Here is a 20,668-nt window from a genome sequence, read left to right on the forward strand (position 1 = left end):
TGCTACTTCTCAAAGCTCATATCAGGGAATCAGCATAATCCTAGGTTTTTATTCAAGACTATTGATCAACTAGTAAACCCAGACCCTTTAAATGTTCCTGTTGAATGTGATACTGACAGTGAAATTGCTTACTGAAGTGAACTTACTTTACAGATAAAGTTCAGTCTATCAGGGTCAATATAATCCCTTGTGCGACTTTTGCTGATGTTGATTCTCCAGAACATGACACCTTGCCTCCAGAACATGACACACTGAGCCATTTCATCCCGGTTTCCTTTATATATATATAATAAATACATTATCTATATATATCCATCCATTATCCGAACCGCTTATCCTGCTCTCAGGATCGTGGGGACGCTGGAGCCTATCCCAGCAGACATTGGGTGGCAGGCGGGGAGACACCCTGGACACGCTGCCAGGCCATCACACAGGGCCCACACAGGGGTCCTCCCTATAGTCCCCGGGTCCTATAGTCCCCGGGTCCTATGTTCCCCGCTTTGTATGAGACCGGGGAATATCGGACCTTTTTGTATACAGAGGGCCCTATATTCCCCACTTTTCCCCAAAAGGGTCCTATGTTCCCCGTTTTGTATGTGCAGGGGAACATAGGACCTTTCTGTATAAAAAGGGTCCTATGTTCCCCTAGGGCACCCGGGGAACATAGGAGCCTATTTATAAAGAAAGGTCCTATGTTCCCCGGTCAGCAGGTTTGATGCTGTTTGGCGCAAAAAGTGCATTTTCAATAATGCATTATTTAGGGCAGATTATTAAGAAGACAATGAATCATACGATTTCTATTTTTATATCATAAAAACGAATTCACAAAGTCCAGGTTGGCTAAAGTATGTGGTAACTTTCGACACTAAACCAATTTCAACTTATTAGGCTATAGCCTATATTTGGGCGCATAACCCACCCCGGTAGTTCTCTGATATTTATGCGTGAAATGTGTCACTTATCGAGGAAAATGCGCCTCGCCGAGGAGGTGAGCTGGCTCGTCTGTGTCTGAATCTAATATAGTAAGCCTATGTTCCTTGGGCAATTGTAGCCGGGCATAGCTCAGTCGGTAGAGCTCTTGCCTATGGATCGCAAGGTCGTGAGTTCGATCCCGGGTGCCGCCAACTCAGCGTATGAGTAGCACATTGTGCGAGAAGTGCTGGAAGCTGAGGATAGGTGTTGTGTTCCGTCCTCAGCAGTCCATCTCCCAGAGGTCTAGCGCATTGTACCAGGGATAGACTCCTGCGAAAGCTGGCTGATACCGACAATAGGCCAATTCCGACCCACTTCTTCTATGTTCCCTAGAAAGCCGTCGTTCCCATCATAACCACACCAGCTTATTGGGAAAAGCATCTGACAGATATTAGATAGAAACCATCTGCTCAGTAAGGCCCTTTAAGCATCATAATTGTAATGATAATAATAATAATAATAACATAATAATAATAATAATGATAATAGCCTAATAATAATAATAATGATGATGATAATAATAATAATAATAATAATAATAATAATAATAATAATAACAATATAGCCTTATATTAGAAATGCTAAAAATTGGATAATCGAAATATTTATAATTATAAAGTAGGCTAATATAGCATGGTAATAACAATAAAATAATAACAATATCTGCCTGGTCTCTTAAGATTCTAAGATGCTGTATGCTACAAAAATAACGGGACATAGGCCTAGGCTAATGAATACGCCTTTTTGACAAAATATGAATGAAAGGCTAATCAACAACGCTAAAGCTGAATCACAAAACACATATTGCTCGAAAAATAATTTATAAATAGCCAAATGCACACATGATTTCGAGTTTGGAAATATTTAAAACTTGTCGTGGATGTGTGGTCATCTGCACGCAAGTTTCCTGGCGTTCTAAACCACATGATCAAAATTCACCAATGTCTAAACCGCCCATCAACTTGCAACAGTTTGCAACAATCGGTTGTTATCGGCGATAACTCGTGGACTCACTGTCATGTGCTTACTAGCCTACAAGAAGACAAACAATGGCGATAGTTATGGATGGTGATCGAGGGGGCAAAGTGTTGGTACATGAGAACTTCAGATATCAGAAGCACCGCACCAATCAAGACACCATTAGATGGAGGTGCTGGAGGTGGAACTGTAGAGTGCCACTGATCACAAATAGATTTGAAGTGGAGGACGTGGATGCTAACATTATTGTGCACGATGTTGGGGAACACGTGCATCCCCCTGATGGAGAAATGGTGCACCGTGCAGAATTCCGACAGGGGGTGATTGCAGAAGTTGCGAGGGCGCCAACAGTCCCAATCAGAAGGATCTATAATGCACAAAGGGTCCTGCAGCGTCGGCAACGTCAAATCCAGGGTTTTAGCCCGTCTTTGTTGAGTAGCCTAATGGACTAGGACTACTCATTTTGCTTTTTTGAAGAAGAAAAAAGCCTTAACGTTAGGCTAGTTAGGCCTTGGAGATTTTTGTTTTAGACCATGCGTTTTCTGGGGGGCTTCTGCCATAGACCAACCCTTTTTCAGCCAAGCTTTTACTACAAGCATTTTGTTATTAATAGCCTATTATCAGTGTTACTATTGATAGTATTATGCCTGTAATTGTTATTTGTTATCAGGCCTCTTTTATAATTAGGCTATCATTATCATTATTATTATTGATATTATTACTATTATTATTATTATTATTAAAGAAGAACATCAAAGGATGTAAGGTAGCACTCATCAAATGAAAAAAAAGACACAATTCTCTATTTTACCATTTCATTGTTTGGCATCAGTCATTAACTTGGCCGGGTGGTCTTCTTTAGAAACCTTAATGACTGATGCCAAACAATAAAATGGCGAAATAGAGGACTGCCTCTGTTATTTTTTTACCATTTGGTGAGTGTTACCTTACATCCTTCGATGTTCGTCTTTGATTCATGTTTTTGGTTTAGCACCTCCACAAGCCTTTAGTTTTTTGAGAAGCACATATTATTATTATTAGGCAATTAGCCTATTGTGTAAGGTAGGCGGCCCCCGTTGATGGATACTTTGTGCTGGTCCTAAATTCCAAGTCCTGGTCTAAGTTCTCTGCCTAAAAAGTTCATCATTAAAGTCTTTTTGAAAGAAAGTCTGCCAAGTGATTTAATATGGAAAACGAACTGCAAAGTAACAAGAAAGTGGCTGAAGTGTCCAGTGCTGTGCCAATTGAACTTTGAGCAAAGGTGGAAATGGCTACTGGTAGGCGGGCCTACTGCAAGACAAACTTGCGTTGATTGCCGACTGTCCATGCTGAGCCGGACAGCCAACTAACTAGGCCTACTGCAGTAAATATTGGTAAGAACTAACAATAAAGCAGATTACAGCCTCCTCTAGGCCGAATTTGGATACGCACTCAAGGTGGCCTGCGATATACAACAGCCAACAATGGTAATACGGCCTAATTTAATCAGTGGAGGAATAGATTGTCGTAGCCTACAACTCAGCCATGACCCCAGTTTTTATTATTTTGGACCCGCTAAGGAAATAATTTGCAAAAAGGGTTCTAAGTTCCCCGGTTTGTTCCTCGATTGGCAATAGCGGGGAATATAGGACCCTTTATTTGGAAAAAGGTCCTATGTTCCCCTGGAAACAGCGGGGAATATAGGACCCTTTTTCCAAAAGAGGGTTCTATGTTCCCCGGTGTCTGTTGCAACCGGGATTATAGGACCTTTTTAGGGGAAAACGGGGAATATGGGACCCTTTTTTTTCTCGAAAGGGTCTGATGTTCCCCGATTGGGGAACATAGGACCTGGGGAATATAGGACCCGGGGACTATAGGCACGCCCCCCCCCCACACACACACACACACACACACACACACACACACGGGCAATTTAGTATGGCCGATTCACCTGACCAACACTGTCTTTGGACTGTGGGAGGAAACCGGAGCACCCAGAAGAAACCCACGCAGACACGGGGAGAACATGCAAACTCCACAAAGAGGACGACCCGGGATGACCCCCAAGGTTGGAATACCCCAAGGCTTGAACCCAGAACCTTCTTGCTGTGAGGCGACCACACCAACCACTGCGCCACTGTGCCGCACATGGTGTCCTCTTGTCCACTGGATACAATCACAAGAAAGATTTAGATTGATCTAATTAAAACAATTGCACCATGATTACTTTCTATTTTTAACAGCTCCCTATCTCTGGACTGCATCCCAGACTACTTCAAAACTGCTAGTGTACAGCTTCTTTTAAAAAAGCCCGGGCTTGACCACATGGTTCTTGAAAATTTCCGATCAATTTCAAAACAAACCTTTTATCTCCAAAATACTTGAGGGGAAAAAAATCGGGGCTAAGCAACTCCTTGCTGCTGTGGAAGAAAACAGCATTTCTGAAACCTTCTAACCTGGTTTCCTTCCGCATCATAGCACAGAGACTGCCCTTCTTAAAGTCACAAATGACCTTTAGATGACCAATGATGCTGGCATGTGTTCCATTCTTGTACTACCTGATTTGAGAGTCGCTTTTAAAATAATTAATCATAGCATTTTATTAGAAAGACTGAGGAAATGGGTGGGCATATCAGGCTCTGCACTGAGTTGGATCAAAGTCTAGCTTTCAGACAGAAAATTCTGTGTCCATTAGCAACAGTAAGCCTTCGTTTGCTACAGTCAAGTATGGGGTACCTCAAGGGTCAATTTTGGGACCTATTTCATATGCTCCCATTAGGCAATATTATTCATAGACATGGTGTTTCAGCAGAACAGTGAAAGGAATGTCCCCAAAACGGTATGTCCCCGTTAAGCAGACTGGCCTCAGTAGGCTGAGTTCATTACAGTAGTGCCTAGATGTAAGAAACTGGATGTCTTCTTCAATTGTCTCCAATCTTCTTCAATCGAACTCATTCAAAACAGAAATACTTGTTATTGGCACCAGCAAAATAAATAAATAAAAATTTCAAATACTGCCATCTACTAGGTACCTGTCTGAATACATTATGCCTGTTGATAGAAATCTTGGTGTCTTGTTAGACTGTAATTTAAGCTATGAGCAGCACGTTAGAAAACTTGTACAAGCATGCTTTTATCAATTAAGGAACATTACCAAAGTTCGACATATGTTAAGTGCCATTGCACACATTCTTTAGCGCCCCTTGTGGTTGTCTGATGTAAAAAACGGTGATAAACGTAAAGCATTTCTCAGTGGTCAGTTCAGATCATGTGACTCATAAATTAGAGGTCAACCAGGAAAAGACAGCAGGTTGCAAGAATTTCTCCATGCGTCAGACAGAAAGCTCCTCTCTGTTTTTCTTTACGTTTGTGCCTTGGAGAGCCTTTACTTGTAAGTTTGTTGCTTTTTTCTGTGTTTTGTGTAAATGTGCATATTAATAATTTGGAATTCAAACGTTTGGATTAACAATGCTATTTTGCAATAATTTCATTTGCTAAGGTTACAAATGGTAAGCTAAGCTAAATGTAGCTTTTTGTCGCAGCATGTGCGTTTAGGCCATATGTAAGCAATGAGAATTCATTTCTGAGAACAGTCTGTAACCAAAGCATTGCAACTTTGCATGTATTTCAGTTTTACAAAAAAAGAAAAAAGGAAAAGAAGAGAAATGAGGACTCAGTAAAACACCTTAACTTCACTCCCGTGTTCGACTTTTCTCTGAATCCTGTTTGTTAGCTATCTGTCAGTTTTTGCGTAGATGAAACATGCATCAGGGACAGAATATTAAATTTTAAAGATACAGAAACTATTTTGCATGTTTTTATCTCATCATGCCTGGATTACTGTAACAGCAATTTTACATGCCTAAATAGGAAAACTGTAGACCCCTGAACCCCAATAAGCAGCCTGCAGGCCAGGTCTGGCCCATGAAAGCCAAATGTCTGGCCCATACCAACCCATTGGTACTAACGCATCTGTCATAGCATGTGAAATAAAGCGCATGCTGCTCTACTTTATTATTATTATTATTATTATTATTATTTTGTAACTATATTTTATTGATTTTCAAACGTTTTATCCCACAAGAATTACAAAACATGTAGAACATCAAATCAGCTACTCATCCCCAGATACAAAGTATTATTCATCACATGTAACAAATTGAAAACCCCATTCCCATCACTACCAACCCACCCACCCATCCACCCACTCATAGGATCACAGGCTACAGAATACATTTAGGTAAAGAAGGGAAAACATAAGATAATCAAATAACTGTATTAATTATTCAAACAAAAGGAAGAAAAGATGAAGTGGGGGAAGGAAAAAAACAAAAACAAACATAAAAAACAAAACAAACAACAACAAAAAATAAACGGGGGGGGAATGCTCATTACTGTAATAGGACATTTATGGCTTCTACCCTATTCTTTCAAAGGGTTCCTGTAGAGTCACAGAAATACAGAAAGTGCCTCCATATCTTAGCAAAGGTTCCAGATGACCCTTTTAGTGTGTATTTAATTTTCTCTAAATTTAAGAAACGCATAACATCTTTGACCCAATGAGAAAAGGATGGAGTGTGTTGTTTCCATTTTAAGAGGATCAAATGTCTCGCAAGCAATGTGGTGAAAGCTATGATCACATGGGCTTTATTTGGTAAGAGAGCATGAGACTGCTGTGATATTAAACCAAAGAGAGCACAGATTGGGTCAGGGTCAAACTGGATCTCAAACATCTCACTAAAGGCTTTGAAAATTCTTATCCAAAAGGTGGAGAGATTCGGACACAGCCAAAACATGTGCATTAAATCTGCTGGCTGGCCTCTACATCGAGGGCATAAAGGCTCAATGTTTGGACAAACCTTTGCCAATCTAGCGTTAGTAAAATGTACTGTGTACAACTTTCAATTGTATTAAACGCCATGTTTAGTAGACGTAGACGATGTGTGTATCAAATCTAAAATGGAGTCCCATTGGTCATCTGTTAAAGCTATTCCAAGATCAGAGTTCCACGCCAGTTTTAAATTTTCCATGGAATGTGGATTGACGGTGTTAATGAACTCATAAATCTGGGATGTCAATCCTCTATGGTCTGAATTCAAGTCCAGGTTCTTAGGTAAGTCATAGACTTTGGATAATTGAGGAAATGATGCAAATATGTCTTCTATGTTATAGATTATGGATTGATCTAATCCCTTTGTTAAACCATAAAGTAAATGCAAGGTCTGTACAGGGGGGAATGAACATGTGATTTGACTTATAGGGCAGAGGATAGAAGTTCCTTGCAGCCCACAATGCCTTCTAAACTGAGCCCATATTCTTATTGAGTGATTGACTACTATATTTGAACTCGGGGCAAGTCTGCACCGACCACTGAACCCAAATGGTGTTGGCATGATGAGAACTTTGTTCGTACCCAGTCTGCCTTTCCTGCAATTGGTTTGTCTTCAAACGAGTCAATTATTTTCTAAATATTGCATGCCCAATAATAAAAAAGGAAATTGGGCAGAGCCAGGCCTCCTGAGCGCTTTGGTCTCTGGAGATGGTTTTTTGTTTATTCGGCTAGACTTATTCCCCCATATGAACGAGATTATGTTTTTATCAAGGGTTTTAAAAAAAAGATTTTTTAATTAGGGTTGAGATGTTTGGAAGAGATATAAAAACTTTGGTAATACTATCATTTTAATTAGGTTGATGCGCCCTATTAATGATAATGGTAAAGAGGGCCAGCGAGTCATATCCTGTTTACACATATTAAAAAGAGCAGTGAAGTTTTTTTGTAAAAGTAGCTGGAAAGGAGCGAGTGACCTCAATTTCCAAGTGTTTAAAATCATCTTGGACCCTTTTACAGTGAAAAGCCTAGGAGGAAGTGCATCTGCTTCAGCGTTTAAAGGGAAGAGTTCACTTTTTTTGCAAATGTATCTTATACCCTGACATTTTTCCAAATTGATTCAGAATGCAAGGGAGTGACAAAGCTAGATCAGAGACATATAGAAGCAGATCATCAGCATAGAGAGAAACTTTAAACTGCAGTCCACCTTGATGTATGCCTTTAAAGTCCTTATAGTGTCGCAGTGCATTAGCCCAATGGCTAATGCAAACAATAGGGGGAGAGTGGGCAACCTTTGCTTGTCCCCCTTCCAAAGGGAAAGTAATCAGATTGAGTGTTATTAGAGATCACGGCTGCACAGGGAGAGGAATAAAGCAATTTGATTCAGGCAACGTATTCGTCTTTAAAGCCAAACTTTTGGAGGGTGAAAAATAGATATTTCCACTCGACCCGGTCAAAGGTCTTCTCAGCATCAAGTGAAATCATGACTTCTGGGCATTTTGACTGATCCGAGTGGACAACATTGAATAGTTTTCTTGGATTTGAGTAAGAGTGCCGGCCTTGAATAAATCCTCTTTGATCAGGTGAAACGATATTTGGAATCACACTCTAGAGGTGCTTAGCTAAGACCTTGGACAGTACCTTAAAATCTACATTTAGCAAAGAAACAGGACAATATGATGCACATAATGATGGATCTTTCTCTTTCTTTGCCAACAGAGATATAGAGGCCTGTCTCAAAGTCATAGGAAGAATGCCTGAGGAGAGTGCCTCTATAAACATAGCTTGAAGAACTGGTGCCAACTGGAGGGGAAACTTTTTATAAAATTCAGCCTTAAACCCATCAGGACCAGGCAACTTGTTATTTTGCATAGATTTAATGGCCATAATTATTTCAGAGATCGAAATGTCCATACTCATATTGATATTTTTCTGATACAGTGGGAATAGTCAAGTTTTCAAAGAAGGCATGTAGGTTAGCAAGGTCATCACTACATTCTGATGCATAAAGGCTAGAGTAAAATTGCAAAAAAGCTTTGTTTATGTCATCATGATCTGTCAGCATCTCCCCTGTATGTGACTGAATCTTTGTGATTGAGCAGGTAGCAGCTGCTTGACGGGCTTGCAAAGCCAATAATCTACTCGCTTTATCTCCAAATTCATAGACGTTGTGTCTGGATTTCAAAATGAGACATGTTGCCTCATCCGTGGATAAAAGATTAAATTCAGTTTGCAGTTTCAAACGTTCCTTATATAGATCTAGGGTCGGGGGTTGAGCATATTTTGAGTCAATATTCAGTATTTGTTGAGAAATCTCATTTAATTTTGAGTTTGTTTTTTTTTTAATTGTTGAAGAATAAGCTATGATTTGCCCTTGGAGGTACACTTTAAGAGTTTCCCATAGTGTGGCTTGTGAGATCTCTGGGGAAGTGTTTGTCTCTAGGAAAAATTGTATTTGGGCTGAAATGAAGTCCACAAATTTGTCATCCGATAATAGAAGAGGGTTAAGTCTCCAGATTCTATTTGGAAGATCCAAAACAAATATGATGGCACTATGATCAGATATAATAATACCATTATATGAGCAAGTTTTAACCTTAGGCAGCAGTCTGTTATCGAGTAGGAAATCGTCTATGTGGGTATAGGTATGGTGCACATTAGAAAAAAACGAATACGCTCTGGTGTGGGGAAACTTAAACCTCCAAATATTTGAAAGACCACATTGATTCATGAAGTCACTCACAACTCCAGCTGACCTAGAGAGATTCTGGGGAGTGTTTGATGACCTATCTAAGGTTACATCTGGTACAAGGTTGAAATCACTTCCCACTATGAGAAATCCACTGTCAAGCTTAGGTATTGTCAAAAAAAATTATTTTAAATTACTGTCATCACAGCTAGGGGCATATAAGTTCACTAAAATAACAGGACTGGCAAAGAGTTGCCAACAACAATATATCACCCGTTTGGATCACTAATTACCTCTTTGGAATGAAAATAAATGTTTTTGTTTATTAATATGGCAGCCCCTCTGGCTTTTGCATTAAATTTGGAGTGGTATACTTGACCAACCCAATTTCGATTAAGACCAGAAACATTGGCATTACAGAGATGAGTTTATTGTAAAAATGCTACGTCTACCTTCAATTGCTGCAAATGAGACATAACTCTGTCTTTTCACTGGGTTATTGACCCCTTTTACATTCCAGGATATGAACTTAGTAGGGTTATCAGTCGCCTTACTGGAGTAACCTACCATGACAGTCTAAGAAAAGAAATAAAAAGGGAGAAGCAAACCACATTTGGTAGCCCAAAGGTGATGTTCTGTTTGAAAGAGCACCATGAACGGGGAAAAGAAGGTAATAAGAAAGCAAAGAGAAGGGGGGAGGGGAAAAAAAGAAAAAGGAGAGGATACTCAAATCCCATGTACCTGTAAACCTGTCGACCCTTTTCATTTTAGTGCTATTCACTTTGTGCTTAAATCCTGCACTTCAAGCTCTGTCTTTATGGAAAATTGAGACGAACAAAGAGAAATGAATTTAAACTTGGTATCTCGCTACTTATGTATCTAAGCAATGATATAGTGAAAACAAACTTCCAACCAATGTCTATGTCAACAGTTCTGTATCTCAACAAGATAAAGAGAATAAATAAATAAAATAAAAATTAGACATTTAAACACTAGCAAAGAAGGTATTCTAAAAAGTGTTTGACGCAACCTCCGAATAGCTGCAACAAACAAAAAAGAAGAAAAGAAGAGGCAACATAATGTCCGTTTCTGTTCTACCTGGTCAGATTCACGTCAATGACATAACAAGGTATTAGAAAAATACAAAAAATAAATAAAAAACCTTGTGCTCCATGGCTATGCACAACAGTCGAGGCACACACATAACATGACTTAATAGTCAGACCGAGTTCATCAACTGAACGTTAAACCAAATAAAAGGCTATTATGTATTCGGCTAGTATTGATAGCATGTGGTAAACAATTAGGGCTAATGGCTTAGCATTAGAGGCGTAGAGTTAGCAATCATTGAACAACTGAACAGCGTTATGCAAACACACACCGCAAACCTCCCTATAAACACACACATAGACTAACAGCATATGGGAGATGTTCTTCAGTTTTCAAGTGTTGGTCAACTTAGTTAGCCGGCAATTTTATTCACTCACCGAACAGTCCAATCAACTCAATCTCAAAAAATGTGACAACCCCGGAATATTTTCCCTAGTTATGGTTATTGAGGGGTATTATGTTGTTGATCGTCAGCTCTCCAAAAAAGCAGCCGCTTCAGCCAGAGTGTTGAACTCATGCCTGGCACCATCTGCTATCACACGGAGCTTAGCAGGAAAAAATAGGCTAAAGCGGAGCCCCGCTTTTCTCAGTTCGGTCTTGACTGGAGTGAAGACAGCTCTCTTTCTGGCTACCTCAGCACTATAATCTGGATAGATGTGGATCTCCGCGCCCCTGTAAAACAGAGGACCTTTCTCCCGTGCAAGCTGTATTATTTTTTGCTTCATCTGGAAGTGGTGTATACAGGCTATGAAGGGACGAGGTGCGTCGTCCTGTCTCCTCTGGATGGCTACCCTATGCGCTCTGTCTACAGTTATAGGGTGGGAGAAAGCATTGGCACCAAATATTTCTCTGAGACAGGATTCAATGAAACAAGTTGGTTGGGTGCCTTCAGCTCTCTCTGGTATGCCTGTTATACGAATATTGCACCTCCTGGACCTGTTCTCGAGGTCATCAATCTTCAGTTTCAGTTGTTCATTCTCCTTCGCAAGACGACCAGTTGTAGATTCTAGTGCAATTATTCTCCCCTGGAAGTCATTCATTGACGTTCCAATGGCCTGAATTGTCTGTTCATGTCTGGCAATAGTAGCATGGATGGATGAAATTTGTGCTGCCATGTTTGTGATAATTCGCTCCTCCATGCCGGAGAGTAGTTTCTGTATATCAGCCAAAGTTGCCGCTGTGTTGCTGCTGTCGTCATACCTGCATTCATTGTTAGTTAGCTCAGAAGCTAACCCGCCATGTTGACTACCATTCCCCTCACGTTCTGCTTTTTTGTCTTTGGCTCTGGTTGTTTTGCCCATGTTGAACTTGATATTAAGGACGTCAAAAACCAGTCTTAGAAGCGGGTTCACCAATGTTTATATGAGTAAATAATACAGCAGATATCAAATAAATGTCGAATGGTGACAGCACTTTTCCGACTTGCTGCCTACTCCGCCATTCATCAAACCGGAAGTCCTCTGCTCTATTTTATTTTGACCTCACCACACACAGTACACTTGACCGATGCCATAGAGCGCACGTAGACGTAAGATGTACTCCACACTCCACGGTCTTTGACTAAACGGAGCCATCCACCAGCTAAGCGACAGATAATCAATAAATGTCCTAAACCAAGAAAATGGCCTGTGTGAAAAAGCGCAAAGTCAACCAGGAAAACCGTCAGTTCAAATCTGACTGGAATGATCAGTTTTGTTTTATTTTACCAGACCACACCAGTGCCAAACAGACATGCTTGATATGCATGCAAAACATAGCTGTCTGCAAGTGGCACTTCAACGCTATGTATGCTGCCAGTTTTAGTGCCAACTACCCTACAAAATTAGATCACCGCAAACAAAAAATAGCAAATATGATAACATCATACAAGCACTCCATTTCTACTATCTGTAAATCAACATAGGCACAAGAGAGTGCAACAGCTGCATCATTGCATGTTTCATGGAATCTTGTTAAAGCTAAGAAGCCATTCACTGATGCAGAGTTGATTAAAACATGTGCAATTGATATGGTTGGCGAAGTTTTAAGTCATGATGAGAAAAACAAGAAAACGGTTGTGAAGCTATTAAAACAGGTGCCATTGTTGGCTAACACGGCAACAAGAAGAGTAGACCTTTCAGCGGAGGAGTTTTTTCCAATCTACTCACCGATTTGAAGAAAGCAGAGGCCATATCCCTAGCCATAGACTCGTCCTGTGACCAACCCGATAAGTGTATGTGTTCGCAAGATTTTCTGATGGGAAGACCTTTTGGGAAAAGCTGCTTTGTTTGCCTCCTCTGTCTGGGTGCACAACTGGGGAAATCGTCTTTAATGAATTAACACAGTTCTTTGAGAAGAATGGCTTGGATGTGAGCAAAATTGTGTCCATTGTCACCAATGGGGCTCTGTCAATGGTGGGAAAACACAAGGGCTTGATATGCAGGCTTGCCCCCACTAACCGAGCACTCTTAGCATTTCATTGCATTATTCACAAGTCAGTGCTGTGCACTAAACTGTGAGGGGAAATGAAAGAGGCAATGGATACTGTGACGAAACTGGTAAATTTCAAGCATTGCTGGAGGAAATGTCAGCGGAACACAAGGATCTTTTGATGCATAATGATGTTCACTGGCTGAGCAAAGGCCATGTGTTGGAGAGGGTGTGTGACCTGCACGATGAGCTTGTGTCATTTTTAGCCGGACTGCGAAGCCAAGAAGCCCAAGAATATCAGAGGTTTTTAAGTGACAATAAGGTGATCGCATGTGTTTTTTTTGTTTTTTGTTTTGTGATATCATGTCTCATCGAAATCACCTTAAACTGCAATTACAAGGCAAAAACTACACTGTTGCAGACATGTACGAGATGGTTGAAGCTTTCCGGTCAAAGTTGAACCTTTTGGAGAGAGACATTCATGGGAGAAAGTTGCACTTTCCACATCTGCGGGAGCACTGTGAGAAGAATGAAATATGGCAGGATCCAGCAATGAAGGATTTCATGACGAGCCTGGCAGAAAACTTCAAGGAATGATTTGAAAGCTACCCAAGTCTCAGGTGACATCTTCCTCTTCCTGAGACAGTGGTTCTCCGTTTTGGCTGATGGCCACTGGACTGCAGAGGCCAAAAGGCTGGTACCTTCCATAGATGAGGCAACTCTTCAGATGGAGGTCTTGGAGATGGGAACAATTGATTTGCTCAAAGCACAACACAGGGAGGTTGGGGTGAGTGACTTTTGGATCAACATGGTTCCCCAAGCTCAATTCAAAAACATGAGAGCTATTGCAATGCTCCTACTCCAAATTTTCCCCTCCACATACATATGAGTCATCGTTTTCTTCAATGAACTTGATCAAGAACCAGGAAAGAAATCAGAATCATAATACTTGGCCAGTGCCTCAGGCTTGCTACAACAGAATGCAGGCCCACACATCAGAAAGATTGCCTCATCCTATCACTCTCACTTCTCACTGATTGGTGAATGAACATCCATTTATTTTTGTCCATGTGTCCATAGTTAAATGGTTGGTTTTGGACTTATTTTGTTTCAAGAGCGCATTGTTTTTCTTGTGTGACCCTCAACACAGGCTTTAAGAATCCCAGGCCTAAATTATTACTACCACCACCACTACCACTACTACTACTAATAATAATAATAATAATCATAATAATCATAATAGCAGCGGCAACAACATCTGCACATAAAACAACTTTTGTTGGTGCAACAGAAAGAAAACCCTGGACGTTTTGGACCTTGGCTTGGTATGCATGACATAATTTGGCCCTTGGGGAAAACTAATTGGGGAACCCTGCTGTAGACCGTCTATAGACAGCACAGAACAGAGCTGCTAGGCTTTTAATCTAAGTAAACAGGTTTGAACACATGACCCCGGTTTTAGCCTCTTAACTTTGGCTTCCAGTACATTCTACAGTTGATTTTAAGGTTCTTTTAATTACTTATAAGGCACCAAATGGTCTGACTCCTCAGTATATCTAAGGCATTTTATCCCCCGTATGTCCCTGCTTGCACTTTGAGATCCTTGGGCAGGGGCCTTCTATCAGTTCCAGACTCTCAACTGATGACGAAGGAGGACAGAGCTTTTGAAATAAGAGCCCAAGGCTTTGAAACACCCTGCCCAAGGAAATAAGGCAAGCTGTGTTAAAACATAAATTTATTGCACCACCTTCCCTGATTTCATCCGATTCTAGTTTTCATAATTTCTTTTTTTTTGACACTTTTCATTTTAATGTGGTTCGTTTAGTACTTTTATTACTGTTTTTATATGTTTCTATGTTATGTTTTATGTGTTCTTTAGTTGCTATGTAAAGTACTCTGTAAAGATATTATTATTATTATTATTACTATTATTATTATTATTATTATTATTATTATTATTATTATTCTTTACCAGAGAAAAATGGCCACAACTCTTAAACCTGGGGAAGGGGGGGCTCTCATCTTTATGCACCTGGTCATTTAGCAACAAATTTCCTTAGAAACAGAAAAGCATTAAATATACAGGGCATGGACAACTCAAATTATAAATAAACATTTCTGCTCTTTTTGGAACTGAGCATTCCTGATAATTAATCTCTCAATATGAAAAAAACACTGTTCATAACACTATAGCTTCAACATATAGCTACCATTTTCATGGAGACAGGTCGCTGCGAAGGACCTACTGCATTCAGTCCAATCTTTGAGCTTAGGATTCAATACCATTAAAGTGATTTTTTTCTAGTAGTTTTGACCCAGTGTTCTCTAGTAAATCAAACTATGTTCCATCAGTAAAACTGACCTAAAGGCGTAAAGATTATTATTTAAAGGTGATCCTCTCATGAGAAAAATAAAACATTTGAGGACCTTGTTCACTATATTCAGATGAGCCAATAAAATAGATTCAGTAACTTTAAGATTAGGCAATCATATAAACAAGAAGATAGACTCAATATGTTTCATTTCATATTACACTGTAACAGGATTTTACCACCAATAACACCTTTACAAATAAGTATAAGGAAAAATATACTCCACTGTATTGGTAGGCCACTTTGCCAGTCAGTGTCCTCATGAATGTTTATCAATAATTGGGGTTGCAGACAATAGGGAGGACCATTAAAAAGTACTTGGACTTTCAGTCCATAAAACGATTTTAGCCTTCTTGCCTTCATCATTTGTTAAAGATGTGGTTGTCTTCAACATATAAACTTCCAAGTAAAATATTGTGGAAAATATTGTGTAATATCTATTACAAACCCTGTACAGATAGAGAACTTGTAAATCATATTCTTACACTGCCATCCCATTGGAGAATTCCTCAAAAGCTTGGCAATACAGGGTGATGGCCACCCGGGCATCAGCATCAAAAGTAAACTCCACACCGTACAGAACCTTGGGTTTTCCTCCCTCCTCCGTGGGAGTGTCAGAGTCATCTTTGTACCTAACGAGCAAAGGTTTGACAATCAACTGGGTAATTTCTCCACAGTCATAACAGTTAATAATTTCAAACCATAAAAGCCACGACGTTACCTGACCAGACGCAGAGAGTCCTTCCTGATGTTGACCAGACTCCTCAGGGTTTTAACAGGCTCATGGGGAGCAGGGGTCACATATGGGAACTGACAAATAAGACACAATACAATTAAAATAATTTGATTGGTCAATTAGCATTGACTTCTATTTCCAGATAAATTAAAATTACAGGCAAAAACATATACTATTACACAGCGATGAAATCTATTTTAAGTGCTTGAAAAACAGACTAGCTGATATGCAGAGGTTTATTGGCTAAAGTGAAGCAACTTAAGTTTTTACCTGCACAGGCCTATTCCCAAGAAAATTGAGGTCCATGTTTTCCCCAAAAAGGTATCCCTCTGGATGTGGTGTGTCAAATTTCTCTCCTCCCATGAAAAAGTGGCTAGCAAAATAATTTCCTATGGACAACAAAGCAATGATGAATGAAACAGATACTGAAGGCAACACGTAACAAAACCAAACTGACACTAATATCGTTGGAATGAAATCTGATCTGTGACATTAACTGTCAGCTCATTTCTTATGAAATGTAGTAAGTTGTATTAATAATAGTTGGGGGAACACTTGAGAAATGCATATTCTGTGGAATTCATGAGTTGTAGACTTTGTCATTACATAATACAGACACTAAAGATCCATTCCAGTGCATTAATTCAAAACCAAACGTGAAGTAACAATGAGTCAAACATGCTTTTTCAAGGGTTTCCTCTGAATAAGTACATTTTATGCAGTGACAATTTTACCATACTCTTGGTCACACTCTTGAGAAGTTTGAGCCTGTATTTTTTCACAAAAGTTCTTTGATTGACAAGTTAAAGGTGGTCAAACACGACACAACATTTGAAAATTGTAAACACAATGCATCCTACATTTAGTATATGGCAATAGTATATTATTTATAAAAAATAGAACTTAATGCACAACCCTATAATCTGGGGCAAATATCAACATGGGAATGTAGACTATTGGAGGGGTTCTACAATGGCAATTTACGTAAGAATGTCAACAGCAAATACATCCCCTATAGGCTGTTGGACCAAGTCATACAGAATATTATCTACAGGGCAATGTTAATAACAGTGGCTCTATCCTTATGCTTGATCCATATGTGAACATAGTATTGTTTGAGCTTCAAAGCTAGTTCCCTGCAAATAAAATATTGCTGGATCGTAGGTCATTATCATAACAGTTTGGATGTCAATTTAACATACTTGGTGAATCCTGCATGGTATGGAGGAGGGAAAAAAAGGAATTAAATCTTCTGGACATGGGCTAAGGGGATCGTTTTCAAATGGATTAGTCACTTCCTCTTTGGGAGTTTAATGTATGTAAATCAAATTTTGGGGTCATCCAGGTATCACACAGTGATGGACACAAGCCATGTCTGAGCTAGCTGCACCTTTAAAGAACTAGTTAACTTTGACTGATTGAATCTTGTAAACAACTTGCCACTTGTACACCACAGACTAGCAAGTGATGGTGTCATATACAATTTGTATCCATTGAGTTTATAGGCTGGACAGAACTATGACAGCTGGGACAAACTATATAAACCCATGATTTAAACAAAAAAAAATTGTGGTGTAAAACTTGTCAAAATTTGTACACATCAACAACAGTGATCTGCTTCTGTTTGACAGAGATTTTGAATAAACAACATCAAAAGAAAACCCTGAAAGCTCAAGTTTTGACTTTCAATCAAACTTTAAATTTTAGGTCTTTACAGATAAATGGAGGGAGAGATACTCAGATGAGAGTGATTGATTTTTGCACTCAGAAACATTTCAATATAATTTTTCTTCAGGAAAGAACCACATCTACAATCTTCCAACCATCCAGGTCACTGTCACAATTTGATTTAATTGATTCTTGGAGAATAAAAAATTCAAACAATAGACAGTACACATGGGTAAAGGTTTCAGGGAATAGGCTCAGTGCTGCCAGGCTACACAGGGTGTATATCACCAGACACCTTAACACCAGGATAGTCAAGAGCAGCATATTTCCATTTGGTTTTACAGATCACCACTTAGTCAATGTTATTTTATGTCTTTCACCAACAAAAAAATATACATATTTCTGGCATTTTAATGTGGATAGGTAGGTCTTTTTGTAAAAAAAAATAAAAAATTATTATTTTGGATAATTTGGAGAGGAAAAAAGCAAGAGTTTGACTCCAAGTAATATAATACATTAAAGGAGTTGCCATAGCAATTTGCACTCTTACACATGTTTATATGTGAAACCTACTTAAACTAAAGTTCAAATAAATTGCTTTGGAATAAATTTAAATTGAATGCATTCTTATATAATTTTTGCTCTTTTAATAAGAAGTGGTGTGTCGTTTACTACAGCCTCGTGTAACCTTACACCACAACAACACCAACAACAACATTTAAGAAAAATAGCTCTGGTATTGGTATCAGAATTGGATTGGAACTGAAAAAAGTGGATCGGTGCATCTCTAGTTTTAGTCACATTTAGCATCAATCATCGCAATACAGCCTACGCAACATCAACCATGATAAGACCACGTAACGAATAAGGTAATTGATAATGCTTGCAGAGCATCAACAGCAGGGAAAAATCATGAAATTCACGGGAAAAGCTAAATGGGGTGTTAAATAATGTTGTCGACTAGAGTAATGTGTGTTGTAGAGCTCAACATAGTTTTGGAAGAAAATTCTATATTGGCTACTGTGAAACAACACAACCGTGGCTGTTGGCAGCGCTATTCCCAAACCATTTTTTTTTTAAATTTAAAGCACGATATATTACCGTTTTCTTACCAGATTTAGGCGGAAATCGGTAGGCCGAATTAGCCTGGATGTCAATGTCCTCAACACCAGCAATTCTGCGACTTAGGATGGAGCCCATCTTTATCTGACAGTCTGTATATCCGCTAACGTTACCAACAGTAAGCGTTAGCTAGCTTGGCAGCTAACGACTGTGAAGCGTCAGCTCAAGAGTTGACGGATAACGCGTCTTTTGTTTGCACGTCTACAGTACACACAAATTGCCAGCTAACGATAACAATCGTTTTAGATAAATAGTTTCGCTAATCGCACATTTTAGACGATCATCAGGTACCAGTTAGCTTGCCAGTGCAACCAGGAAACGGAGACGGACTGTTGTTTTGCTGAGGCAGTGCTAACGTAACGAGACGGGGTCCTGATTGGCTGTCTCTGGACCTCGCTTGAGCTTTGCAGCGTTCGTTCTGCTACAGCGCACCGCCCGACGGAGAGTACGGAGGGGCAGGTGGAGCGCTCTCTGTCTCGTCATATTTTATGACGACATGTCTCTGGCACGGAACGCTTCAAACGATCAGCAGCCATGTAATAGATAGATAGATAGATAGATAGATAGATAGATAGATAGATAGATAGATAGATAGATAGATAGATAGATAGATAGATAGATAGATAGATAGATAGACAGATAGATAGATAGATAGATAGATAGATAGATAGATAGATAGATAGATAGATAGATAGATAGATAGATAGATAGATAGATAGATAGATAGATAGATAGATAGACATTTTTACAAAGATACATATAACCACCAGAGGGCAACGCTTTACTTACTGATATGAGGAGTGGTAAAGGGACCCAGGGACCAGCCCTTGCTGCAAGTTAGTGTACACACACCAAACGCATTATGATAGCACATATGCTCAGTTGAATGGGAAAGAATCAGTTGTTTTTTTCTCAGAATCAACAAAGTGAGCACAATTTCTTACATCAGAGATCAGTATAGCCTTTTGGGGGGAAGTCATTGTCAATGTTAACAACTAATGTAAATTTCGAACGAAAAACTGTAATATTCAGTCATGCATGTGTATTCATTATGCCTAATTGTCCAATGTACAACAAAGAACTGTCAGCTCAACTGCATTATAATGCTAGTATCCAAAAAGGATGTGTGTGGAATATAAACCCCCTGGTTTGTAGCTTTTAAGGATAGGTTCCCTTATTTCGAACCCAGACCTCGTTAAAAAGATGAAAACTTCACTGAATGTTTCAGTATTTAGAAACTTGCCAATTTAACTGAAACCTTTTGAGGACTTTAACATATTGTAACGTGTACGGATAAATAGACTCGGTATCTCTTGGCTAACGAGTCGGACCCTTTAGTCGATTGGTTAACGTTATCGCCTGCGGTGCGGGATATCTGAGTTCGCGTCCCGGCTGTGACGCTCCGGCCGGGCTGCCCCCCGAATTCACTACATTGGTGTCAGGAGCGGGATGATGAGACCGCGAGGCCATCGGAAGCACGTGCGCCCAGAGGCGTGAGGGAGCTGATATGCTGAAGCGCGGGTATGCACTTCCCGTAACGTGCACGGATAAACAGACTCGCTAGCCCTTGGCTAACGGGTCGGACTGGTTAGCGTAGTGACCCGCGTTCGCGTCCCGGCTGCGGCGATTCCCGACTGCCCCCCCGAATTCGCTACATTGGTGTCAGAAGTGGGATGGTGAGACCGTGCAGGACCGCGAGGCCATCGGAAGCGTTTCCCGAAGGAGGGAGTAGTGTAACGTGCTTGGATTAATAGACTTGGTAGCCCCTGGCTAGCGAGTCTGACCCTTTAGTCGACTGGTTAACG

General features: G+C 39.9%; 1 protein-coding gene across 1 annotated transcript in view; it reads right to left on the reverse strand.

Moving 5' to 3' along the window:
• mgrn1b (mahogunin, ring finger 1b) overlaps window positions 1-19,195 on the reverse strand; it is a 41,816-nt gene extending 22,621 nt beyond the window's left edge. The window contains exons 1-4 of the mRNA XM_056287494.1: window positions 18,854-19,195; window positions 16,344-16,462; window positions 16,059-16,147; window positions 15,823-15,969 (exon numbers count right to left, since the gene is read on the reverse strand). Coding sequence (XP_056143469.1) covers window positions 15,823-15,969; window positions 16,059-16,147; window positions 16,344-16,462; window positions 18,854-18,941 — 443 coding nt within the window. The 5' untranslated portion in view covers window positions 18,942-19,195. The remainder of the gene's footprint in view (window positions 1-15,822; window positions 15,970-16,058; window positions 16,148-16,343; window positions 16,463-18,853) is intronic.
• Between the last annotated feature and the right edge of the window lie 1,473 nt (window positions 19,196-20,668).

This window comes from Lampris incognitus, chromosome 10 (genome assembly GCF_029633865.1).
Source record: "Lampris incognitus isolate fLamInc1 chromosome 10, fLamInc1.hap2, whole genome shotgun sequence".
Lineage (NCBI taxonomy): Eukaryota > Metazoa > Chordata > Actinopteri > Lampriformes > Lampridae > Lampris > Lampris incognitus.